This window comes from Gossypium hirsutum, chromosome D03 (genome assembly GCF_007990345.1).
Source record: "Gossypium hirsutum isolate 1008001.06 chromosome D03, Gossypium_hirsutum_v2.1, whole genome shotgun sequence".
NCBI lineage: Eukaryota > Viridiplantae > Streptophyta > Magnoliopsida > Malvales > Malvaceae > Gossypium > Gossypium hirsutum.
This window is the reverse complement of record NC_053439.1, coordinates 29,366,855-29,394,410: the sequence shown is the minus strand read 5'-3', so window position 1 is coordinate 29,394,410 and position 27,556 is coordinate 29,366,855. Positions and strand designations below refer to the sequence as shown.

Here is a 27,556-nt window from a genome sequence, read left to right as displayed (position 1 = left end):
CTTTAGCGGTATTTTTGAAAAAGCGCCGCTAATGGTCGGGACTTTGGCGGCATTTTTAAAAAAGCGCCGCTAATGCTCTAGTCTTTAGCGGCATTTTTGGAAAAGTGCCGCTAATGCTCTAGTCTTTTGCGGCGTTTTTGGAAAAGCACCGCTAATTCTCGGTGCTTTAGCGGCGTTTTTGAAAAAGTGCCGCAAAAATATTTTATCTGTGTATTTACTATTTAATTTTTTTATTTATATTAATTAAAATTCAATTTATTTTTAATTGAATATTTGTTAAAAATGGATAAATTTGAAATAATTTGAAATAAAAACATAGAAAAATATTTGTTAAAAATGGAAAAATTAAAATACTATTATTTAAAATAATTTTAAAATTTTTGGGGTACATTATTGATTGATTTTTAATTTATATATTAAATAATTTCATATATAATTGTAAAAGATACGATAGTATTAATTTTAAAATATTTAATTAATTATCATTATAGTTTAGGGTTTAATATATATGGTTTAGGGTATATGATTTAGGGTATATGGTTAATTTAGGATTTAAAGCCGGTTTAGGAGTTACAATTTTAAGGTTTATAGATTATGGAATTAGGGATTATGGATTAGGGATTTTGGTTTAAGGGTTGTGATTTAGGGGTTAGGAGTTAGAGATTAAGAGTTGAGGATTTAGGGTTTATAGATTCGATGCCAGGTTAGGGTTTAGAGTTTAGATTAATTAGTATGTTTAATTTATATTAAATAAGGTTTAGGGGTTAGGTATTCGGGTTAGGGTTTAGGGTTTAGATTAATTAGTGATTTTTAATTTATATATTAAAAAGCTTATTTAATTGGTTTAGGGATTCAGGTTAGAGTTTAGGGGTTAGGGATTCGGGTTAGGGTTTAGGGGTTTAGGGGTTTAAGGGTTGGGATTTAAGGTTTAGGGTTAGGGGTTTGGGGGTTAGACTTTATGGGTTAAGAGTTAGAGATTTAAGGTTTAGGGATTCAGAGGTCGGGTTAGGGTTTTGGGTTTAGATTAATTATTTTTTTAATTTATATTTTAAATATGTTATTATATAATTGTAAAAGAGATAATAATAAATTAAATATACTGAAATTATGAGTATAGTTTAAATTATTTAAGAGATATATAATAGATAGACTTTATATGTATTGAATTGTTAATTTAGGGTTTAATGTTAAGGTTTACTTGAGATTTGTTAAATGATAAAATTTTATACAATTAATTAATGCTTTTATATTTAAAAAAAATTTAATCTAAACCATTTGATATATTTAAATATTAATTTAAATAGAATTAATAAATAAGTTTAAATAAAATATATTTAAATATTAGTTTAAATAGAATTAATAAATAAGTTTAAATAAAATATATTTAAATATTAGTTTAAATAGAATTAATAAATAAGTTTAAATAAAATATATTTAAATATTTAAATATTAGTTTAAATAGAATTAATAAATATATTTAAATATTAGTTTAAATAGAATTAATAAATATATTTAAATATTAGTTCAAATAAAATGATTTTTGTTCGAAATGAAATGATTTTTTGCGGCGTTTATATGAAAAACGCCACAAAAGGCAAGCAATAGCGACGTTTTTACAGAAAACGCCGCAAAAATCATTTAACTTTGAAAAATGGCGCCATTTTACCCCAAAATTTCCCCTCTGAAATCCCTAATTTCCCATGGCCGACAATATTTTCTCAGTTGCCACTCTCCAACAAACACTCTGCTCTCCCTTTCTCCTATTACCCTTTCCCTTCTCCATTTCTCTCTTTCCTCTTCACTTGACCCTATCAAAGGAACCCAGCTTTCCATCTCGCTACCAGGCAACGACGTTTTGAACTCCTTCTTCATCATTTTCTCTACTTCCCCTTCTTCTTCTGCTCTCTAATGGCTATCCTCGCCGCAAACGTTTAACAAAAAAACACCCTTTTGTTTATACCCAATGCCAGTGTAATGATTTTCAAAAGGTTCTAAACTTCTAAAAGTTTTAGTGCTTCATTGCTCTCACCTTTACCATGTTGCACTCTTATTTGCTTGTTTACTTTTGGAAGAAAAAAAGTTATATCAGATTCAGATTAATTTTTTCTTCTTTTTATTCGTAGCTCAATTCGTTTGTATATTTTCCAAGGGCCTTCGGAGTTGATGCCACCGGTAAGACTTTTATGCAACCTATTTTGGTTATTGATTCTTTGGTTTGATCTTAGTTCAATTTAGGGGTGAAGTGTTTAACAGATAGAATTACTTTTTTTACACTTAAATTATTTTCTTTGCTTGCAGATCTTTTCTTTACTAAAATATCCATCTAATTTTGGAGTGCTGGGAAATTAAAACATCATGAGGCACCATCCAACAACTTAATATTTTTTATCTCATATTCTCTGAATACCATAGCACAGTGGCTAGGATGGCTTGCTAAATTTTCTTAAACCTCTGAACTTCCTGTACATTGATGAATTTCTTGCCATATTTTTGTGTGGAACAATTCTTCTTTTTAAATTTGAAAATAAAATAAAATCAAATCAAATACAAACCAAGTGTTGAAAGAAGTAGTCCAACAAATTAACAATTTAGAATCTAGTTGTATCTTTTTCAGTTAGTATACTTGTATTACTTGACATCTTTCGAAGGATTGTTATGAGAGAATACTTTATTGGGTTGTGTTCTGGATCAGGATGTTCACTTCTGCTTTAACATTTAGTTCTATTGTATTCTTTTATTGGAAGAAGACTTGAAAGTCATGAGAGAAGCTAAGATCCGAGAAGAGATGTTAGACCGGGAAGCTTCGCTTAGATGAGGAAGAGCAGAAGCATCTCTTTCTGATTGTATCTCATGGGGCATGGGAGAGGATGCTATTGAAGAAGCAGAGGTTTATATTACTTAGAAACTGATATAATACTATTGAAATTTTTTAAAATATTTTATTTGATCAAAAATTTTTTTTAAGAAAAAGACCCGAATTCTTTCTCCCACAATTTGGATGAGTGCAATGGCTCCTTGTTGTTTTCTTTTGATCCACTTCATTCCGTCAGCTAGTAATAAGATAAATGTAATTAAATTTTTAGAAGGTCCTAAGATTCGCCTCTGTGCTGGCACAGAGGGCCTTTATCACATATTGAGTAATGATTTTCTTTTGAAGGATGATAGACCAGATGTTGAAGGAAATACTAGCCATAAATTTGTCTCCAAGGGGTGGAGGTATAACAGGATTTATAGCAATTTGCTTGTGAATTTTGAATTCTATTGTCTAATATATCGTAAAATACGAAGGTATAATGTGTCTCTGCCCTTTTCAGACTTTATTTTGTTGCAAGAGGATTATTATGACCATAGCATATTCTATATATGCAATAATTCGTATTATTTTTAATGCACCTCTGATGCCTATGAACTTAGACCAGCTTGTGAAGTTGTGATACAGCAGTGTATGTGAATAAATTTTCATCACTTGCTTTCAGGTGGTTGAAAATTATAAAGATTTTGCATTCTTAGACTATGCAAGAGTTGGTAGGGCATTGGCCTTATACGAGGTTGGAGACAAAGAAGAAGCTTTTGCAGAGATGGAAGATGTTTCAATATCTTTAAAGGGATATCCAGGTGCTATATTAGAGTTCAAATTTATTAGAGTTCAATATCTTTAATATAAATTTTTTTGGTATATGGCTTTTTTAAGTAGGTATGATACACTTTAGGATTTTTCCTATTCATTTATTTTTGTGATAAGTGATAATGGAAGTAATATTTGCTGGAAGATTGTTAAGTTCAGATAATTGTTTTAGTTTCTTTCAGTTTCTATGTCTGGTTTTTGCTTAAAAGATGTTGCTTTAGAGAAATCTAGGTAACCCTGAACTTTATTACCATTTTCAGTGATGCAGAATTGTTTCTAGTTATGGAGTAGCTGTCGAATGTTATTTGTTGTCTTGCATTGACTAATGCTTTTTAAAAAAAAAATTTAATCCATATTATTGAACCAACCATTATATTTACAATTTCGTTGGTTTTATTTTATTGAATGGAGTTTGTTTGTCAATATTCTTAAGGAGCATCATTGACCATTTACAAGGGTTTCTCTTATAGCATTAGGTACCTTAAAAAGTAGTAACTAAAGATGAACTAGATTCTGTCTCAAAATTTTTCACATCCAAGTTAGCTAGAAGTTTTTGTTTCCATATGGTGCATGGTTTAAAGTTTTGATCTAATGTTTATTGTTTCCAAATTTGATGTCCAGGTGAAACTTTCTGTCTCTGGCAGGGATTTTTGTTTAACTCTCATTTCAAGACGTTCTCGACATTATGCTGGGACAAGGTTAGATGCTGGGACAAACAAAAGGTTCCTTCACTCTCTCTTGATATCTCTTCCTCTTATGTTATGCTGAAATGCATCAGAAAATGATAAATTTTAAACTAGACACTTGCTTTTTCTTTTCCCTTATTTTATTTAAACTGTAAATTCGTATTCTTAGCAAGCAACCATAGTTTCAGATTGTTTCAATAATTCACCTTTTTCTTCTTGTTGCAATATTTGACATCTATTGAGTTTGTTTCCTTTAACTTTTATTTTCTAATTGAATTATTTGATTTATCCATTAAATTAGTCGAGAAATTATGATCAAATGAGGCAAATTAGTCTCAAAATAAGAAGAAAATAAATCCGTTGAGATCTTATTACTTTAGAAAATAGAAAAGGTGTTTACATAAACCAAAACTAACCAAATCAATAGTATCTTTTATTGGGGATTTGTTTTAAATCAATTTGGAGTCAAAATTTGAACTGTTGAATGTTGTGCTTTCATTTCAGGTTAGCTTGAGTGCCTTTCTTTTTTTTTCTCTGAGCTTGTTCAATACAATCAAACTCGGGTTGACAACATTGCTGAATTAGAAAGAAGGAACTTTTTCTTAATGTTTTATAGTTGAATCTCATCATTGCTGACTGATCTTGAGATCTGATTATTTCACATTAAAGCTAATATTGGGATTTGGGATGATGCTTAGTTCAGTAAATGGCTCTTCTATTTTCAATGAATCTAATATCTTTCATGGAAAATGGATCAGGCTGGAGGATGCAAGGTATGCTGTTGGGGCTCGAGTTCTTGAACTTTTATGCTGTTGGGGTTTATCTGATCATTTGGTTTTGTATCCTTTAGATATTGAAGGTGTAGTAGAGGATTTAATCTCTTCAAGCTGAAAAAGCCAAGGCTTAGCACTTTTTCAAGTAGAGTGTTATTTAATGTTGCATTCCATGGTTGTTTATCTTAGTCGGAACTTGAATTTGGTGTTATTGAAACAGGGTTTTGTAGCTACCTTGTGTACTAGCTTCTTTAACCATGATTGTTAATTATTACGTGTTTTTTAGCTTATTTTATATTTGGTCGAGTTAATATAGATCAGATGAGCTGTGAGGTAGATTGCTCATTTATTTAAACATAATATTTTAATTTTAAATTTAAATTCATTAATTTTTATATTTAGCTTTAAAGTTAAAATTTTAATAGAAAATTTAATTTAATTAATATTTTTTATCCTTAAAAGTATATAGTTTAAAGTTTAAATTTCAAAAATAAAACATAATATAATATTTACCATAGAAATAAATATTATTTAATTAATTTTTTTAAAAGTCAGGTTTAACAGATTAAAGAAGCACATTTTTAACAGAAATTAACAGATATCATATATTCATAAAAACAGATCGATTAAACATATCAAATAGCATGTATCTCATACAATGGCATCAACCAATCAATTTTATCGTGTATCTGTATCGTACAAGTGGCTCTGATACCTCTATTGGAACAGTCGATACGCCCCGTGGCGTGCTGGAAAAAATATTTCGGTGATCCACAACCATGGATCTATGTACGAGGAATGGAATGGGTTGGAATAGGGTTGAAGATATACCTTCTTAACTAAAAAATGATAAGAGGATGTTTGTGATTCAATGTCGATTCCAACCCACAACGAAAAGGTTCCAGCCTCTACGTAGTACACCTAGTCAACCACGAACAGAAAAACTCTTTGAACAATTTCAGAGAGATTTCAAGGACGGCTGCTATACCTTTTTGTTAATTTTCTTTTTAAAACACACTTACCCTAATTCGGGATTTTGGTATCATATAGTGAAAATGGAATCAAATCTTATAGAGAACATATGGAAAACATTAAACATGTTATACTCTTTCCAAAAAGAATTATAACATGTGGAAAGTATTAAAAAACATTATATTCTTTCCAAAGAGAATTATAACTACCATATTTCAATGTTTGACCGAAATCAAAATAATAATTTATTATAATAATTTTGATAAAAGATATTATGTTAAAATTTTATATGAATCAAATTCATCTATTAATCTTAACTATGTTCTCAATTTGTGTACAACAAGCTTGTATATTTAATTTGTTTAATATTTAACTGTCAAATTAATTTAATTCATGGGACAACTAAACACAATGCCAAATGTGTTTCGATTTGTTCGTTTTAACCATAGGGTGTGACCCTTTAGGTTCTCGTAACGTTAGTAATAATATTAGAACATTTCTAATAATACAAGCAATGAGTGGCATCTAGCAATGCATCATTGCTACCTAAGGTACAAGAAGTCGTAATTCGATATAACCTTTCTGTGATAATCTTTTCATGTATTATATCCTTCTATCCTTAATATCTAGACTGCACACAAGTTATGGAATAGTCACACTTGTATAGTCCAATCTCATATTTCTTGATTTCTTGAGTAGACTATAATTGTAACAGCTCGTTCTTCAGTGGTGTCGAAAATAGTGGTTTCGAGACCATAAATCCGACAAGTAAGTTTGTATAATTAATATTTAACTTATACGAGTCAATAATAATTTTATATTGAATTTTGATTGGATGAATTTTAATTAATTAAATTAATGATTAGTATAAGTGGTTTAGTCCAAAAGTCAAGTGGTTGTTGAAAAGGAGGTATTAGGGCCTTGTTTTCGTAATTTAAGGCGAGAAATATTTTTATTAAATATTTACAAAGTCGTATTATAGGTGAATTGAAGTTTGGTCTGGTAATTTTTATGATTAATTACTTATTTAAGGTAAAAGGACTAAATTGTAAAAGACGTAAAAGTTAAATGCTATAGATTTAAAATACTAAAATACCAAAATGGTGATTAAACCATGGTCAAAAAGTCCAAGCGGTGGTGACATGATTAAATCCACTAACGTTTGGGCAATTTGCTTATTTAGTCCTAATTAGTTTAGGGTTAAATTGAAATTAAGTTTGTTTAGTTGGAATTTAATATAATTGAAGGACCAACTATGCAATTAAACCCTCCTTGAATGATAAATTTACCATTGAGGTATTAGTGGACGGTATAAGTGATGGAACTCATGAAATTTCAATTGTTTTTAAAGGACAATTTTGTAAATAGGTAAAAAGGTAAGTTAAAATTAAAGAATAACAAAATTAAAAAGGCATCATCATCTTTATTTATTTCATCTAAAACCTGAAACTCCATTGCCAAGGGGGAAGCAAGCTTCAGTCACTTAGTGTTCCTTTATTGGGTAGGTAAATATTTCCCGTTTTTAATAATGTTTATGTTTTTGAGCTCGTATTAGCTTAATCTAACTAACCCGGGGACTAATTTGTACAACTGTCAAATGTTTTGGATTATTTCATTGATGGGTTTAGTATATTCTTGAAGTTTTATGAAAGATTATTGAGTTTGGTTGCTAGATAAGACTATTTTGTAAAGTAGTTTTTGATTATTTTAACGTTAAAAAGGACTAAAATGTTAAAGTGATAAAATTATGAGGACTTGATGTGAAATAATAGTAAATATGGGTCGTAATAGGGTCCCAAACAATTCTACTATGCTTGAATTCAATTGAAAATGGTTAAATTGCATGATTTGGACTTATGGACTAAATTGTATAAAAGTAAAATATTGGGGGAAATTTTGTAAAAATATCTTAAATGACTTAATTGCATAAAATGATTTAATTTTACTATTGGAATTAGTTAACTAAATGGAATTTTTATTTTATGATCAAGAATATGTTGATAATCGTGAAAAAGAAAAGGTTGTGGAGTAGTCCCTTTACTTGGGTCGTCACAGCAAATCAGTCCAGTAAGTTTGTACTATTATTTTTATATTATAATGATTTTTTACACATTCCATGTTATTATAATTATATCCAATGTTATACTTAACTATTGAATGAGTGGAGAATACATGATAAATGGATACAGTGATTCAAGCCTTAAGCTGGCGATACAAATCGTAGCGACGACTTAAGATCCTGCATGTGTTGCAGATTCTCTACAGCTTGTATGAGCATCATCGTGAGTCAGTCAAAGTTTTAAAGTTAACTTGAATGTGTGATACCCTTTCGATTACCAAAATGAGATATTATTAGAATGATGACTCGGTTATGATCATTTATCATGTGGCATTTTAATGATAAGAATTATTCAAGTATAATTGTTTTCGAAAAGTTGAAACAAATATGGAATATGATTTGAATTATTGTACTGGCATTACTTACCGTTGTGTGCTGTGATTGACAATAATTCTGCTAAGAACCTTGTTGACAAGAACTTGGTTTAATAATGTTGTTATTTGAATTATTATGTTTAATTTGGTAAGCTTTATCATTTAAACGACGAACTTACTAACACTACACCAAAATAGGCTTTTAGCGGCGTTTTTTTAAGTCTTTAGTGGTGGTAAAAAGCGCTGCTAAAAGTATTTGCGGCGCTTTTACTAATGCCGCAAAAAATGCCACTATTGACAACGTCGCTAACTTTAGCGGCGTTTATGTGAAAAAACGCCGCTAAAGATCATGGTCTTTAGCAGCGCTTTTACCCCAAACGTTGCTAAATATCATGGTCTTTAGCGGCGCTTTTACCACAAACGCCGCTAACGCGCTTTTACCACAAACGCCGCTAAAGATCATGATCTTTAGCGGCGCTTTTTCCACAAACACTGCTAAAGTCTTATAAATACGGTCTGCGTGTCGTGCCTTTTTATAGTGCTCTTGCATTTCTCTTCTCATCTTACTCCCTCGTAAGTAAAATGAGTTTTTATAATTGTAAATTGTACAAGCTGCTGCAGATTAGAGGAAAAGAAGGTTAGGTTAACTAAAGTGGAAAGGAAGCTTGAGAAGTGACAAACACCCTTAGGATTCCTTTCGGTTCTCCCATCGGCTTGGGAAGAACCACCTTAGTATTATGGGCTATAACCATTACATTTATTTACTGCTTTATATTTTTCTTGTATATGATACGATGGATGATATGTTAGAATGCATGTTATAGGACATTGATAAGAACAATTAAAGGATTAAAATGGAAAAATGTTCACCATTAATGGTGAGATTAATTTAATTTAAAACCCCTCAATAAAATATTAAGTTAAGATTGCCTTCCAATGTTTACCATCAATAAAGCCTCGATCGATACAATGTGGGTTCTACTAAAGCGAAGTACATGTATATATCTTGGTCAAACGCGAAGAATAAGTAAGTGATATTTGCTAGTTATAATATTGTTAATAACTAAACTAGGTTACTGTAATAGGATTAGATACCTAGAAGCAATAGTTTTGGATAATCATGAGATGATTGGAAGGATAGTTGTTCACAAAAAGGAGTTATATGTGATGTAATTAGCAAGTGTTGCTTACCTAAATAACCATAATCTTGAGAGTAAAGCCAAAGCTAATTTTAGAAGAGGTGAAATATGGATCCTTACCCACTAGAAAAATTTAGAGAAAGGCTTTCCAAAATTAAGATATGACGGTTATTAATTTTGAATAAAATAGTGGGGGCATCATCTAATAAAGTATTTTTTAATGATTATATTAAATTTGGTAAGTGTACTCATGAACATATTTCATTTTTGTAGATTTATTGTGGCAAACAACACAAACTCTTTATCATTGCAATCTATCCTTGAGAAGGACAAGTTGAATAGCTTGAACTTCCTTGTCTGGTTCCGTAACTTGAGGATTGTCCTCAAACAAGAACATAAATTATATATCATTGAAGAACCTGTTCCTTATGAACCAGTAGCTAATGGCTCTAGAACTAACAAGGATGCTTATAAGAAGCATCTTGATGACATGTTAGACATAGGATGTCTAATGCTTGCCACCATGACTCCTGTGCTTCAAAAGCAACATGAGGATATGGTTGCCTATGATATGATCCAACACCTCAAGGAATTATATGAGGGACAAGCATGTGAAGAGAGGTATAAGGCCTCTAAAGCTTTGTTTCGATGCAAAATGGTGGAGGGAACTCCTGTGGGAACTCATGTTCTCAAGATGATAGGCTATATTGAAAGCCTTGAAAAACTAGGATTCTCTCTAGGTGTGGAGTTGGCCATCGATGTCATCCTACAATCATTGCCAAATAGTTTTAGTTAATTTTTCCTTAATTTCAACATGAATGAGATTAATAAGACTTTGCCACAATTACTCAGCATGTTACGAACTGTTGAAAGTAACATGAAAAAGGCTAGACCTAAACCCATTTTGATGGTCTGCAAGGACAAGGGCAAAGGAAAAGTTGCATTGAAAACTAAAAGAGGAATGGCTAAGGAAAGAAAATGTTTCCGTGTGGTAAGACCCGACACTAGAAGAGGAACTGCTCTTCCTATCTTGAAGAGGTCAAGAAGGCAAAGGAAAGTAGAGCGTCCACTTCAGGTATTTATGTTATTGATATTAATGTACCAACATATATTTCTTGGGTATTAGATACCAGTTGTGGTTCTCATATTTGCACCTCTGTATAGTGGTTGCATAGGAGTATGAATTTGGTTAAAGGAGATGTGGACCTGCGAGTTGGAAATGGAGCAAGAGTTGTTGCATTGGTTGTAGGAACAAATATTTTATCATTTCCTAGTGGACTTCATTTAATTTTGGAGGATTGTTATTTTGTTCCAAGTTTGACTAGAATCATTATTTCAATTTCTTGTTTAGACAAAATTGGTTTTGAGATAATTATTAAGAATAATTGTTGTTCATTTTATCTGTATAATGTTTTCTACGGTTCGGCACAATTAGTAAATGACATCTATATTTTAGATCAAGATATGCTCATTTATAACATAAATACTAAAATATAAAAATAAATGACTCTAATCAAACTTATCTTTAGTATTGTTGATTGGGCTATATAAGTGAGAAACACATATGAAAGCTCCATAAAGATGGAATTTTGGACTCTTTTGTTTTCGAACAGTTGGATATATGTGAGTCTTGTTGGGTAAAATGACTAAAACTCCTTTTAATAGTAAAAGTAAGTGAATTAGTGATTTATTAGGCTTAATACTTAGTGATGTATGTGGACCAATGAACACACAAGCCGAAAGAGGTTTTCAATACTTTATTACTTTCACTAATGACTTTAGTAGATATGGGTATATTTGTCTTATGCACCATAAATATGAAGCCCTTGAAAAGTTCAAAGAATTTAAAAATGAAGTACAAAACCAACTAGGAAAAAGTATTAAGACCTTTCAATCAGATTGAGGAGGAGAATACTTAAGCTTAGAGTTTGATGAGTTTTTGAAAGAATGTGGGATTGCCTCACAACTTACACTTCCTACTACTCCACAATGGAATGAAGTTTCTAAAAGGAGAAATCGAACACTGTTAGACATGGTTGGATCAATAATGAGTCATGTTGATCTTCTTACTTCCTTTTAAAGACATGCACTTAAAACAACTACTTTCACACAAAATCGTGTTCCATCTAAATCGATTCAAAAGACACCATATGATATGTGGATTGGGAAGTGTTCTAGCATGTATTTCATGAAGATTTGGGGTTGTAAAGCTTATGTTAAATGTCAAACGTCTACTAAGCTCGAATCTAAATCTCATAAGTGCATCTTTGTGGAATATCCTAAATAAACTAAAGAATATTATTTTTTCAATCATACTGAGAACAAAGTGTTTGTTGCTCAAATAGGAGTCTTCCTTGAAAGAGAGTTTGTCTCTAGAAAAGAAAGTGGTAGAAGAATAAGACTCGAAGAAATTTGAGAACAACAACAGATCGCTGAAATAGAGATTAGACAACAACAGGTTCCACAAGTTGTTGTGAAACAATCAACTATTTTGGAAACACAACTATTGTGGAGATCTTTTAGAGAATGCCATGTACCTGAAAGATATGGATTTCTCATTACAACATATGGTGATATTCTACTTATGGATCAAGGTGAGCCTTGGACTTATCAAGAAGCGGTGGTGAGCTCAGATTCTAAGAAATGACTTGAGGCTATGAGGTCTAAGATGGATTCCATGTCAAAAAAGCAAGTATGGATCTTGGTTGACCCAAAGGGTGCAACTGGGTTTTCAAAAAGAAAACTGACATGGATTGTAATGTACAAATATACAAAGGGCGATGAGTTGCTAAAGGTTTTCGGCAAGTTCATGGTATTGACTATGATGAAACATTTTCTCCTGTTGCTATGTTTCAATACATTCGGATCTTACTTGCAATAGTTGCATTTCATGATTATGAAATCTGGCAGATGGACGTCAAAACAACATTCCTTAATGGGAAACTGGAAGAGGATGTGTACATGACACAACCTGAAGGATTTCTCGATCCAAAAGATATTGGTAAGATATGCAAGCTACAAATTTTCATTTATCGATTAAAGAAAGCTTCTCAAAGTTGGAATCTTTGTTTTAATGATGTGATCAATGAGTTTAGTTTTATCAAAAATAAAGATGAGCCTTGTGTTTACAAGAAAATTAGTGGGAGCACTATTATATTTTTGGTACTGTATGTAGATGACATACTTATCATAAGAAATGACATACCTACCCTACAGTCTATTAAGACTTGGTTAGGAAATTATTTTTCTATGAAGGACTTGGGCGAGGCTACATAGATATTAGGAGTCAAAATATATAGAGATAGATCAAGACGACTCTTAGGTCTAATTCAAAGTACATACATAGATAAAGTACTGAAAAGGTTAAGTATGGGAAAATCTAAGAGAGGATTCCTACCTATAAGACATGGTATTTTACTCTCGAAAGAAATGTGTCCTTTGACTTCACAAAAGAGAGAACGTATGAGTAAGATTCCATATGCTTCGGCTATCGATCTATCATGTATGTCATGCTATGTATTCGTCCAGATGTATCGTATCCTTTAAGCATGACCAGTCGGTACCAAGTAGATCCCGATGATGGTCATTTGGTCGCAGTTAAAAATATCCTTAAGAACTTGAGAAGGACTAAGGATACATTCCTTATATATAGAGGTGAGGAAGAGCTAAGTGCAAAAGGTTACACTGATGCTAGCTTTCAAACTGATGAGGATGATTCACGATCACAATCAGGTATTGTGTTTTGCCTTAATGGGGGAACTGTGTGTTGGAAAAGTTCAAATCAAGATACAATAGCTGATTTTACAACTGAGGCCAAGTATATTACAGCTAGTGAGGCTGCAAAAGAGGCTGCTTGGATCAAGAAGTTCATATTTGAACTAGGGGTCGTGCCTAGCATATAAGATGCTATAGAACTTCGTTATGCCAATAATGAAGCCATTGCACAAGAAAAAAAAACCCAGATCTCACCAGTGGTCCAAACATATACTTAGGAGCTGCCATCTTATTCAAGAAATCATTGATCGAGAATGTGGAAATATGCAAAGTACCAACCGATGATAACATTGTTGATCCATTGACGAAGCCTTTGACATAGGAAAAGCATGAACGTCACACTAAGTCACTTGGTATTAGATATATGAGTGATTAATCTTAATGCTAGTGGGAGATTGTTATAGTACACCCAAAGACCAATCATGAGATTATTGTAATTACTTACTTGTTGTACCTTTTTTATTTATATAATGCATTGTCATTATTATTTCAATTTCTTTTATTTTTGTGTATATAAATAAACTAAATTGTAATAAAGCCCTAAGAAAATAGGATTATTCTTAAAAGGTCTTTAGTCAAGTATTATTGTGGGCTTGGACAACAATAATGCATTGAGACTAATATGTAGTTGATTAACGACAAAAAAGTTGTCATTGACATAGGGATGTCAAAATCAATACATGAGTTGTGTTAGAGAACAACATATTAGACTAACTCGCTATGAGTATATATCTTGGATTATTATGCAACAATGTCTTAGGCCACTTGATGGAGTGAAACTAGAAATGCATGGTCATGCTCGAATAAGTTGATATGAGATAGCACACTTATTTACTTATTGTAGTCTACTCAGAAAATTAAGAAATATGAGATTGGACTATACAAGTGTGACTATTCCATGACTTGTGTCCAATCTAAATATTAAGGATAAAAGGATATAGTAAATGAAAAGATTATAACAAAAAGGTTATGTTGAATTACGACTTCTTGTAACTTAGGTAGCAATGAATCATTGCTAGATGCCACTCATTGCTTGTATTATTAGAAATGTTCTAGTATTACTACTAATGTTACAAGAACCTACAAGGTAACACCCTATGGTGAAAACGAATAAAATTGAAACACATTTGGTATTGTGTTTAGCTGCCACGTGAATTAAATTAATTATTGAATTAAATTAATTTGACAGTTAAATATTAAATGAATTAAATGTACAAGCTTGTTGTACAAAAATAGAGAACATAGTTAAAATTAATATAAGAATTTGATTCATATAAAATTTTAACATAATATATTTTACCGAAATTATTGTAATAAATTATTATTTTGATTTTGGTCAAACATTGAAACATTGTAGTTATAATTCTTTCTCGAAAGAATATAACGTTTTTCAATCCTTTCCATTTGTGATAATTCTTTTTGGAAAGGGTATAACGTTTTTAATTTTTTTAAATGTTTTCTGTAAGATTTGATTCTGTTTTCAATATATGATACCAAAATCCTAAATTAGGGTAAGTGTGCTTTAAAAATAAAATTGACAAAATCTAGCAGCCATTGCTAACTCTTGAAAAGAGTTATATTTCATGCCTTTAGTCATAGCTAATTGCTTGTACTTAGGTACATTTAGTTGCATTTTAGGGCATTTCATTCTTATTTTCATCATTTCATTAGGAGCTTGGACTGTGTTTAAATATTAGGTACTTTTAATTGCTTGTGGTAGGGCTGTGTTTGGTGGTTTGGTAGGTGCAGGTTGAGTAATGAGAAATAAAGGAGTGAAGGTTTGCCGGGGCAAAAGGTTGAACATTTTGGCAGCATGAATGCCGTTGCAATTGCAGGAAGACTGAATCAACACTCAACGCATACTAGTTTCAGCCCAACTGTACTTGTACTAGAAAAATCTTCCTAAAAAAGAGGAGAAGATAATCCTGGGATGTTGGTTTTTATCCTAGAAAAAAAGAATTAAAAAATAGGAGAAGATAATCTTGGGTTGTTGAAAAGAAGAATTTAAAAATAGGAAAAGATAAACATGGGTTGTTGGATTTACCCTAGGAAAAAAAGCTATAAAAAGCCAAAGGAGGAAACCCTAAATGACGAACAAGAGTGGAAAGCCTTAGGAAAAAATAGTGGATAGCGACTGGGTAGAGACGAAGAAAGGAAGACAAAAGCAGTCCCTCTCAGCCATCGTAGGACACTGTGCTGCTGGAGTGTGAATTGGACACGTGAAAGTTGTCTTCCCGAAGTCTTTCGTATTTCTTACCTTGTTCTTTCATGAATTGAATGATGAAAATGGTGTTAGGTGTTATTTTGGTTTTGAATTTTATGTGCCAACCCATGAGCTAAATCTCATCGAGTTGGGGTTACATGATGAACCTTTTATTTTCTTTATTGGTTGAAGCATAGATCCAAATCAATTTACTATTTCATTAATTATTTTTATTTCTAAACTGTATGTATGCAATCCCTAGACATAGATGACTGTTTAGCATGCCCATAAACTAAATCTAATTCTAAAAAGGTTGAATTATTTGGATCGATAATGGATGATATGAGCAAGTACTTGACTGATACTTGCAGTAGACTCTAGACATAGAGAATCACTCCTACAAAAGGAAAATAGTGTAGGGTACCAGATTAAAAGCCCACAGAGACGAGTAAGGTGACTTGAGGTTTTTGCTCTCGAAAGAAGCAGACTATTTTAGAACTCTTTTGAGCAGTAAACTGAGTATGATTTTGCTAAGGCATTATTAACTGTAAAGGTGGATTCTTAGTAATACGACCTTCCAAATCAACACCATATATCCTTTATTCTTTGTTGTTGTATCTTTATCATATCATTCTTAGTTATTTATTTGTTCATTTACATAATATTCCCGTAGTAATTCTCATAATTTCCATTACATTTTTACTTTTGTTTTGCCATAGCATTTCCAAGTATTCATTAATTCCACATATTGTGTGACACCCCTAAATTGACCCTAGTCGGAAAGCGGTTTCGGGACCGCTAAACCGAGTCACCAAATTATTTGAATATGATATTTATTGTCTAAAATATGTGAATATGAATGTGTGAAAGTTTTAAGCTTCGATTTAGTCGACTGCATGTGAATTCAGCTAATAGGACTTATGTGTGACACTTTTGAAATGTGATAGGTTAATCTATAGGATCTATTGTGCATGTAATAAAAGGGTGGACTTGCATGTCAATTTCCCCCTTAATTTAGTAGTGGCCAGCCATGACAAGGAAGGAGGACAAAATGTTATGGGCAAAACATGTCATAAACATGTTATGTTAGTGATTTATGTTAGGAAAAATAAAATAAGGAGTATGGGTAATAAAATAATAATGCAAAGGGAGGAGTGATGAAAAAAAAATTGTCTCATCCATGTTCCCCCCCTCCATTGCCGTGAATTGAAGGAAGAAAACAAAAGAAAAAAAAATGTTCATCTCCTTCTCCTACCTCTCTCAAGCCGAAACTAACCAAGAAATGGAAGAAAGCACACCTAAGGCATTCGACCATCTTGTGTGGGGGGGGAATTAAGGTATGATATCATGTGATTCTTTTGGAATTTTTGTGAAGTTGAGTTTGTTTTGGTGCTCATAACATGACCCATAGGTTAATTTTTGAGTTTGTGTTGCAAGAAACATTTGGTTATGTCCTTATATGTCAAATTGATGATAAATTTTTGATATTTGGTGAATGAATATGGGTTTCGGTCATGGTAGATAACAAAGAATGTGGTTGTTGTTCTTGTTAATTTGGATGAATTTTTGGTGGATAGGTGCTTGAATCAAACAAATGATCATGTGTGTACACTAGGTGCTAGTTGAGAAGAATCGGTCACTATATTGGAGGCCATTGCCGATTATGAGTTTAGTTATTGAGTTGATGGAATAAAAGAATGCTTAAAGATGTGTCACAACAAATTATATGTTAAGCTAAGGTTGTTAAATTATCAATCTTTCTTCCTAGCCGAATATGTGTTTATAAAGTTGAGTTGTTAAATAGATTTTGAAGTTAGCCCATGTATTTATTTTTGAATTTAAGAAGAATGATACATTCGACTATGCTTTGATGTGCTTGAATTGTTGTTATGTGAATAAATATTTGTTTGATGATATATATATGTATTCAGCAATGGGATAAAATGTGTATTAAGGTAAGTTTCATGGTGATTATGCTTGTGATGTTGGGTTAATATTCAGCATTGAGTAATGTGGGGTAAGGTGATTAATCGGCTATGAAATTAGCTAAATTGAATAGGTATGTTTAATGATATGCTTAGTATAATGTATGATCTTATAACTCGGTTTGGTATTGAGATAAAGGTTAGATGTATGATTGGATTTTGGTATGTGTTAAATTGGTTAATCAAAGATTAAATGATATGTGATTGCCAAATGTGATTGTTAAGTGAATAATATTAGTTAAGTACTTAAGCAATCTATTGTTTTACTTAAGCTTAAGAGCAAAGAGGATCAAAGTCGGATAGGGGAAAAGAGAAAGTAAACGAATAGCCGTGGACATCTAATCGTCGACCACTTCCGAGGTAAGTTTTAAGTGATTAAACGTTGAGTAAATTCAATCATAATAGGACATAATGAGTTGATTTAATAAGATATGATGTGGCCATGATATGTCTTAAACTCAAATGGTAAGTTCATAAGTGTTTGGACTTGGAAATTTAAGAGCAAATTGTAATAATTTGCTTTGGACAGCAGCAGTAACATGATTTTAGAAAATCACTATAAATTGTTGGTGTGGAATTATAGGCTGCATAAAATATGTAATCAAGGCTTAATTAGTCTAGTTTCTTATAAAAGAGACCTTGTGAGCAAAGAAATTTCCTATAAAGAGATATTTAAAGTTGTGTGAGACGGTGTCAGAATGACTCCGAAATCCTCTGTTCAGTTTTTAGAAAATCATTATAAATTGTACAAAAATGGTTATAAGATAAAATTTATATGCTTATACTCCTAATGAGTCTAGTTTCAAATGAAATCAAATACAACACATTTTGAATTCTGTAAAATGAGAAATTTGATTCGTAGTGAAGAGTGGTCAGATTAGTCAAACAGTGAAACAGGGGAAACTTTAAGAAAAATCTGGTATTGATTGGCCAAACCTAAAATTCTGGAAATTTTATGGATGGAAGATATACGAGTCTATATTTAGGAAAAATTAACGGAAAGTGATTTGGAGTTTTGTAGCTCCAGTTATAAATAATTTAGTGACTATTGCTCAGGAAAAACAGCTTGTGCTGAATTTGAGATTATGTTGTAAACCTTGATAAACTTGTTTTAGTTGCTCATAAGCTATTGATTAAACCCATACGTGAATTCTAAATTGTGATATTGGAAGATGATAGATGTAGATTCAGCCAAGACAGTGTGTATACGTGAAAGTATATGTGATATGTGAAGTATATTTGGATAATTGTGATGTGAATACATGAAAATTTATATTTTGATTTAGGATTTTATGTGATGGATGTGAACATGCGTATGTGTGATAAGGCCGAATGGCCAATGTGATAAATGTGAACCCGTATATATATGTGTGATAAGGCCGAATGGCTAATGTGAAATATATGTGTGATATGTATATGTGGTAAAGCCGAATGGCGAATGTGAAATATGTATGAGATATGTATATGTGGTAAAGCCGAATGGCTAATGTGAAATATATGTGTGATATGTATATGTGGTAAAGCCGAATGGCGAATGTGAAATATGTATGAGATATGTATATGTGGTAAAGCCGAATGGCTAATGTGAAATATATGTGTGATATGTATATGTGGTAAAGCCGAATGGCCAATGTGATAAATGTGAGCATGCATATATGTGATAAGGCCGAATGGCCAATGTGGTGAATATGAAAATGCATATATGCGGTAAAGCCGAATGGCTAGTGTGAAATATGTAGGCGATGTGCGTATATTGTGGCCGAACGACCAAATGTGAAAGGTGTGTATTATTAGATATTTGATGAGGCAAATGAATTACAAATATGACAGTCGATGTGAATGTTGTAACATGTGATTAAATGTACATGAAACTTGGAAATATATTCCGGGTGAGACCCGATGACTACGTGTGGAGATTATGTCCGGGTAAGACCCGATGACTACGTGTGGAGATTTTGTCCGGGTAAGATCCGATAACTTCGTGTGGAGATTACGTCCGAGCTAAAGGTCTCGCCGATAATCCGAGTAGAGGTTAAAGCTATAAGACTTCGTAATAAGAATTGCTTATAAATATATTCAATGCGAAAGATTAAACAGGTATGTACTCCAAGTTTATATGTGAGCTTGATTTGCACTAAATCATAAGGTAGTTATGTGATGCATACGAGAGCAATCTATGAGACTATTCCTGTGATTATGTGACATCGGATCAGTGTGAGAGGTTATGTGAAATCATACGATATATCTATGTCACATGAGCTCACTTTTATGTGAAAGTTTATCTGCCTATTGTATATGATGAGATGTGCATATTCGGTAAAGGGATGGTATGCCCGAAGGAAGAGTGAAATAAAAATACGAACAACTATGTTATAATTTGATTGTTATCTGTTGACACTGCTTAAAACTTACTAAGCATTGTAATGCTTACTCCGTTTACTCTGTTTCCTCTGTTTTATAGATCTCATTGCGAAGCTACAGGCTCGGGGATCGTCAGCAACTAGTCACACTATCACTATCCACTGCTTGTTACTGTTATGTTTAGAACTATTTTATGGCATGTATAGAATAGACTAGTGGCGGAAGAATATTTTTGGTTAATGTATGTAAGCCATGCAAAAATGGCATCTTTTGAATGTTTACTTAGAGAAGTTTAAATTTTATCCCTGGCTGTGCTTAGTACTTATTTAAATGAATGATCTTTATTTCAAGAAAAAGTTCAAAATTTTACTGTTCTGACATGAGTTACAAGTCCGGTAATGCCCCTTACCTATTCCGGCGACGGTTACAGGATAGGGGTGTTACATATTGCATACATCATTATTCCTCAATCCGATCCTCATAGCATTAATTGCATTTTATTATAATAACTTGACCACTTTTGTGCCTCAATCCGATCCTCATGGGAATGATACTCACTCATCACTTTATTACTTGATTCGACGTGTATACTTGCACAATTCACATATCATATTCACATGCGACAACCATCTTTGAATTCTCTCTGAAATTGTTCAAAGAGTTTTTCTATTCGTGGTTGATTGGGTGGACTACATAGAGGGCAGAACATTTTCGTTGTGGCTTGGAATCGACATTGAATCAGCAGCATCCTTTCATCATTTTGCGGCTAAGAAGGTATATCTTCAACCCTATTCCAACCCATTTCATTTCTTGTACATGGATACATGGCTGTGGATAGCGGGAATATTTTTTCTATTGTGCCACGGGGCATACCGGGGGTTATAACCGCTCCTTGGTCGAAAATGATCTAGCTTGGCCCCTCCTCGAGTTCCTTATCCCGCGAATCCTGCAATCATAGGTCAAACCGTTGTAAGTTTTAATGAACTTAGTGAGTTTCTACATTACATGAAAACATACCCCACCTTGCTGAGGTTCAAATAAATAATATTAAAATACATTAAACTCCTTGCTCGTTAGGGGAAATTTTTCTTATTACGACCTGACAGTTTCAGACCTATAACTAAACTTATCCATTGGCAAATATGTCGTTAAGCACTCCTTTCCTAAACCATACTAGTTTAACAGTTCCTTGTACAACTCCTCATATCTAAAATTCCTGCCCTTCCTTTACTTTTATCATTTCTTCTAACCTTACCCCAAGGTGGGTGATGCGATCCCAGCCACATCATGTTACGACACAACTCGACGACACCGAGATTGGCCTAAATGCGAGGGGCCCAAATGCAAAATGATTTTTTTTAATTTCAGTTTGTTAATTTGGCTGCTAGAAAATAAGGACTTTGATTCATTAATTTTTAGTTATTTTAGTTTGTGTTTTAATTATGTCATAGTTTGCACATCATTAATATGTGTTCTGCATATAATTAAGTCATGCATTATGTAACTTTCATGTTAGTTAAGTTTGCATCATTAAATTAAGTCATGCATTAACTCATCTGTTCATTTAGTTTACATCTTAATTAAATTATACATTTAAACATCTTAGTTGTTTGAATTAGAGTGTTATTTAATTTGGCTGTTACTCTTTAATGCATAAGTTATAGTGTGTTTAATTTTTCTTAAATAAATTAATTGTGTGTTTAATAGTTTGTTGTAGGAAAGTTCAAAGGGCTGGACACATATTTATAAAGCTACAATAGCGTTGTTCGTTTGCCAAAAAGAATCAAATGTTGTCACATTCAATTGGCTGTTCAGTTTTGACATTAAAGGGTGTGCATTTGGTCACTTAAATTGCTGGTGCTTAAAGGGAACATTTTTGGTGGATATTGAAGCACTCAAAGCTCATTATAGTGGCTGTTCAAATGGACCAAGAGTGACTCTTCAAATTTGATCAGTTTCATGCACTCAAATCTAGTTATGGTGCACATTAAAGAGATGAATGCACAAGTCTTTTGACATTTGGTTTAAGGGAGATGAAGGGACACCAAACAGCATATTAAGGGTTCATTAAGTCAACAATAAAGTGAAGAGACATGATGTTTCATCTACACCAGAATCAAGTGAGGAGACATGACTATTGGCGTCCCTACATGACTTTAAAAAGGAAATTAAAGTTTCTTAAAAACCTTAGTTATTTTCTGGAGGTGAAAGGTCACAAATAGGCATTTGAATAGTCGTAATAGTGCTTATAAATAGATTGTAAGAAGACATTATTTTGTTAAAGATGACTTTTTGCTAAGTATATGAACATTTGTTCTTTGTGAGAATTCTACTCTTATTGTTCTTTCTTGTATTGAAACGACTTATCAAGCTCAGCTTGTGGCGTCATTCTTTCCTTGTTAAACCAAACTTATCACTTTTCTAAGTGTGGCGTTCAACCATATATTTGGTTCCTATCTTGCATAGATAATGGGTCAAGGTTTTTATCAAACTATCCCTTATCATTTTTACCGATTTCACCTAAGTGGTGTTTAAGATTCGGGTCAACAATCATCCTCATTGTTGGTTCATTCTTAGCCTTAGTTGTATTCACCCATCCACCCTTCCTACCATCTTTTAACAATATTGTTTTGGACCTATCTTTCAGCCTTCTCAAGCTCATTTTTGAAACAACTCAAACTTACTTAATTTCACAACCGGGCATCTAAACGACTCGAATAATTCCGAAACGAGTTCGTATCAGTGGGTTTCTTCTACTCACCATATCTTATTATAGTGGCCTTTTGTGCCTACTTTCCTAAGGCCATTGGGTATATTCCCCTTTAGCGATCATTCCAATTCTACTTAGTCCATGAAGGGCTCCTTTTGTTATTGTATTACCGTAGAACTTGCTCATGAGACATCCTTTGGAATAACTAACGAGGTCCTACACCACCCTGGCGAACGAATCGCACTCAGGTTAAATAATGATCAGATTACATCTTTGTAACCCGCCCTACTCGCATTACCTTACTCTTTTTCGTAACATGCCTATTGCTCTAGGCCACTTTGGCCTATTGTTCAAAGCTTATTGTCATTTGAGTGACCATCAGAATTCACAGTTTTCTCTTATATGATGATACTTTCTTGATAGTATTTCCTTAGAGAGGAACAGTCTTGACAGACATATCTATCATTCAGGGTTTTTGTATTTGGTAACTCTATCTATTATTGGGTTCTAACTAACCCTTACGTTCCTTATAGACTAACAGGCATGCTTTCAATCAACCATGAACGTATAGGGTTGCTTGAGCACCCTTTGGAGATTCTAGATAGTGGATCCTTACCTGTGATCCTTATTTAAACCTTATTCTATTTGCCTGTACACTGGGCACTATTGGTGTGTCATTTCCCGTGGCTAGTTCTGTAACCTCCTTACCTTGATCCAAACATTATGACCTCATTCTGAAATCTACATTGACCACCAAATTGGACTAAATAAACCTTCACATTTCAAATGTACTTTAAAAACATTTTCTTATTCATTCCAAACTAGTGAAAAACAAATGTTCTTTCAATATATATAATTTTTTCAAAACTATGTTAAGTTCAAAAATCAATTGATTTTAGTATTGCATTTGTAAAGATTAATCATTTTGAAAACCAAGTTGAATTTTTTATTAAAAACTTACTTTCAGTATTGTAGTGGTAAAGAGTGATATTGAAAGATTTTTATTAAAAACCAAGTTTCATGCATAATCATTTCAAATACCAATTTAAGTTGTTTTAAAACTTTAATGTCATGCAATAAAAATAATCCCAAAATAAAACCCATGCGTCAATCTAGATAAAATTTATTATAGTCTTGAGCAAATATTAAAAATAAGTTTAAAATACTTTAAATGTAAAAACATTTGAGTTGCTCCTCCAATAGCCATGTCTGAGTCCTAGCTTCAAGAATTATCTAAAAACACAATAACCTAAGGAGTGAGCTATAAAGCCTAGTGTGAGTCTTAACACATAAGCAAAATAGAGACAATATAATAGTAATTAAGAATCATATATCACAGATAGCCCATATTATATAAAAACTGTGCATGATCATATTCAACAGTACAATTTTGGAATTTCAGAAACATATTCCTACCCAACTCTGCTATACACCATAATAAGAGTTCCCCATAACTTATCCATCTAATAATACATCAGTTTGTGGTCAAGCCACCAATAATTGAAGATAAACTACCAATATTGTAGAAAAGCCATTAGTATTGCATATAAACTACAAAAAATATGTGGACAAGCCACCAGTGTTGCAGACAAGCTGTGAGTAATATGTGGATAAGCCACTAGTATTGCAGATAAATTGTCAATACTTCCTCTTTTCATTTTCGTCCCAACACCATTATAATGCAGTATGAAATACATCAATAACAGAATCAGTACAGTAGGCATGATTTTAACATGCAACTAGTGACAGAAACAATAGGCATGAATTATCATGCATTCATTATTTCAGTATAAATAAACTTTTTTTAATATGTAATCGTTTTTAATAGAAACAGTGGGCATGTCTTTAGCATGCATTCAAAGTTATCAATCTCAGTGAACATGATTTATGGTAATATCAATATCAATAACAAAATAGTGGCATGCTTTAGCACCATATATCATGCAAAACAATATAGCATAGTTTAATATCATTGCACAAATGACAAATTTCGTAAATCAAGGTACTTACTTTTAGCCAATCGAAATAAAGGATTTATTACTCATTGATCTCTTCATCAAGAATATTTTTGCACTTGGTTAGTCATAAATACAACAAGTGTTTTTACGAATATTATTATCAAATTTACACATATATTTTTTATGGATAGAACATCCACAATTTTTAATTTGTTAGAACCCATACCTTCAATTAGCAAATTTGATGTACAATTTCGATCCTCAACATTCCTACAACACATATCTAATTGTAGAACAATGGTACATACCTAAATCACACATGTTATTTTCGGCTATACAATCCAATATGATTCACTTATGAAATTGGATAAGGATCAGCTTACAATATCACTTATTCGAAACGAAAATACAATAATCTCTTAGCACTAAAGGAGATCCAAACGATCCGGATTAAAACCTTCAACAACATAACATATACATGATTAAACATAATATTCAACTTATCAAAGATAACGAAAGAAATGAGATTAGATTAGATTAATCATCACTTACGCTTTACTAGACTAGATCTGAATATTATGGCTCAATGGAAAATCCTTGAGTGACTAAAGAGAATCGACTATAGGAAAGAAGTGATGGAGAAAATAAAATAAGGATCTGGTCATATAAAAACAAAGTGAAGAAGGAAGAAAAGGGAGGAAAGAATTTTTGGGTTAACAACCCATTTTGACAACAAAATGGGTTGACCAAGAGGTGTGCCAAAATTATTTTTTAAAAAAATAGCTAAGCAGATTCAAACTTAGGTCTAAAGGGAAGCTACACTATTTAGCTACTAGGATAGATACTCATTTTTATACAAAAGATAATGATAACAATCTATAAAATGGGGTGTGACAACTCTAGGATTTGAAGTACAATTGCAAAAAAATAAAATAATTCAAGGGAATGGATGGAACGACAGAAATGTGCAAGTTTACACAATCGTATTGAGTAATAAGTGCCCAGTAAATGTCGAGTTATCGTATCCACAGGGACTGTGAAAGAAAAATATTTATGAAATGGAACTTTAAACAATTTGGTGAAGGAAAAATATGTTGATTTGGAGAAGTGATTTAAAAACTAAAAATTAATTAAGTAATTAAACTAAGAAAAATAAAAAGTAAAAATTCCAATGCATGATTTCTAAAAGTGAGTTTAATCAATATGACATAAATGTGTTAGATCAATTATATTTCTTAACTTAGAATTACTAGTCCCATGTTCTTGTTATTACGAATATTTTCACGGCAACTTGGTATTTTGTTAACTAATGCACATATATACTTTACTAAATTAATTAATCTCTTGAACATATTTCTATGTCAATTCAAACAATTAATCAAATTTCATAAGCAAGTATAATATTAAGTGAGGTAACAACATATTCCTATATTGAAACAATTTAATCACAATAATCTTACAAGTTATGCAAGGCTAAAGTATCGTTTAATATCGTCGTTAATTTAATCCTTAGCTACCTTAGAAGATTAAACATACACCAATTAAATAATATATCAATTAATTATAATTTCAATCCCATTAATAATTAATTCATTTGCTGCCTTACATTTATAATGCAAGTATAACATAAACATGGTTTTATTTAATTGAAAATTTTAACAAAACCTATAACAACACAAACATGATTTTAATAATTTAAGCGAACAAATCAAGAAGAACAACACAAGAAATGTTCATAATCATGATCACAACATAAACGAGAAAATAATAAAGAGAAAGGAACTAGGAAACAAATCCTGGTGTTTCTTCGAAGCTAGACTAGTGCGCTCCTCTTCTTCTTTGTTCGTCCTATCGGTCCAAGGCCTTCATGAACACTTGAATGGTGCTACACAAGGGGCATGCAAGGTCTTTTTCAAGAGGGAAATTTGCAAGGGAAGGAGGAGAAAGGAAATGGGAAAACAAGAAGGAAATAGAAGAGAGAAATGTGAGTGAAGTGAAGAAATGTGTGAGATGTGTGGGATGTGAAATAAAGAAAGGAAGAGGGGTATTTATAGGTGGAGATGGCTTCTAAAAATAGCTAAGAAATATCAGTCATTCCTTCTCCCTTGGTCGGCCATGCTTGGTGCAAGTTTGATTGTTTCAAACTTGATGTTTTTAGCTTAAGACTAAAAATAGAAGGCACGAAAATATGAGGGGTTTGAACGGAATTAAGGAAAAATTCAAGGGTTGTTTTGAAATTAATAAAATAATCTAAATAACTTGTTTGGGTCAGATATATGGACGTTTTGGGCTGCCAAGTCCTTGATGGATTAGTCCATTAGTCCTCTGCTTAACACAATTTGGGCCCCTTTTATTCTTCAGGCTTATAATTAATTTTTAACCCAAATTATGTGGGACCAAAATTAATTATAAAATATATTAAATAAATATTGTTGGACCATCCATGGCTGGAAAATTAATTAGCTATACTCTTGATTCACTCGATGTAAAAATTGCCCCAACGGTTCAAGCCTCTCGAGGTGACTATCGAGTCGATTTTCAATATGTTAATAATTTGAGTGCAAATTAAATATTTTATAATTGAAGTATGAATTTTGACAAAAATTACTACGAAACTACATGAATTAGGGCTAAAAACGGGTTGAAAAAGTCTATGTATTTTTGTGTTTTCACACCCCTAACTTAATTCATTGCTCATCCCGATTAATGCACAAATTGTGGAAGAACTTTCTTGAAATTACCTTTGAAAAATTCTTTCAGAAAACATTTCTCCCACAATTTCATGCATGCTTAGTTCTCCTAAGGAATTAAAATTTTATGGTACAATTTACAACCTTTATTAAGAGTAACATTTATGCCATAGTTTAGCTAACATAGCAATTATTAAGATAATAGAATTTTATTTCTACTGAATTTTAGCATAATTAACAAAAATTC

General features: G+C 32.1%; 2 protein-coding genes across 14 annotated transcripts; both read left to right on the top strand.

Annotated features, from left to right (window-relative positions):
- Positions 1–1,691: 1,691 nt before the first annotated feature.
- On the top strand, positions 1,692–5,374 carry LOC107950698 (uncharacterized). Of its 13 annotated transcripts, none has more exons than XM_016885610.2 (6): positions 1,693–1,971; positions 2,124–2,172; positions 2,748–2,887; positions 3,477–3,615; positions 4,247–4,347; positions 4,816–5,050. In XM_016885610.2, the coding sequence occupies exons 3-6, from the start codon at positions 2,858–2,860 to the stop codon at positions 4,894–4,896; spliced, it is 351 nt and encodes a 116-aa protein (XP_016741099.1). In that variant the 5' UTR covers positions 1,693–1,971; positions 2,124–2,172; positions 2,748–2,857; the 3' UTR covers positions 4,897–5,050. The 13 variants fall into 13 exon arrangements, with proteins under 13 accessions (XP_016741096.1, XP_016741099.1, XP_040945865.1 ...); XM_041089931.1 differs by having other exon boundaries at positions 2,299–2,887; XM_016885611.2 differs by having other exon boundaries at positions 1,693–1,988.
- Positions 5,375–9,878: 4,504 nt separating this feature from the next.
- Positions 9,879–10,424, top strand: LOC121215405 (uncharacterized). The gene has a single exon (XM_041089878.1). The coding sequence runs from the start codon at positions 9,879–9,881 to the stop codon at positions 10,422–10,424; it is 546 nt and encodes a 181-aa protein (XP_040945812.1).
- Positions 10,425–27,556: the final 17,132 nt, after the last annotated feature.

Excerpts from the sequence above, each read along its gene's own strand:
- LOC107950698 (XM_016885606.2), top strand. Across the intron at positions 2,173-3,476 it reads CTTCGGAGTTGATGCCACCG|GTGGTTGAAAATTATAAAGA; the intron begins GTAAGACTTTTA and ends ACTTGCTTTCAG. Across the intron at positions 4,348-4,815 it reads GATGCTGGGACAAACAAAAG|GTTAGCTTGAGTGCCTTTCT; the intron begins GTTCCTTCACTC and ends CTTTCATTTCAG.
- LOC121215405 (XM_041089878.1), top strand. The coding sequence starts at position 9,879 with ATGAACATATTTCATTTTTGTAGATTTATTGTGGCAAACAACACAAAC.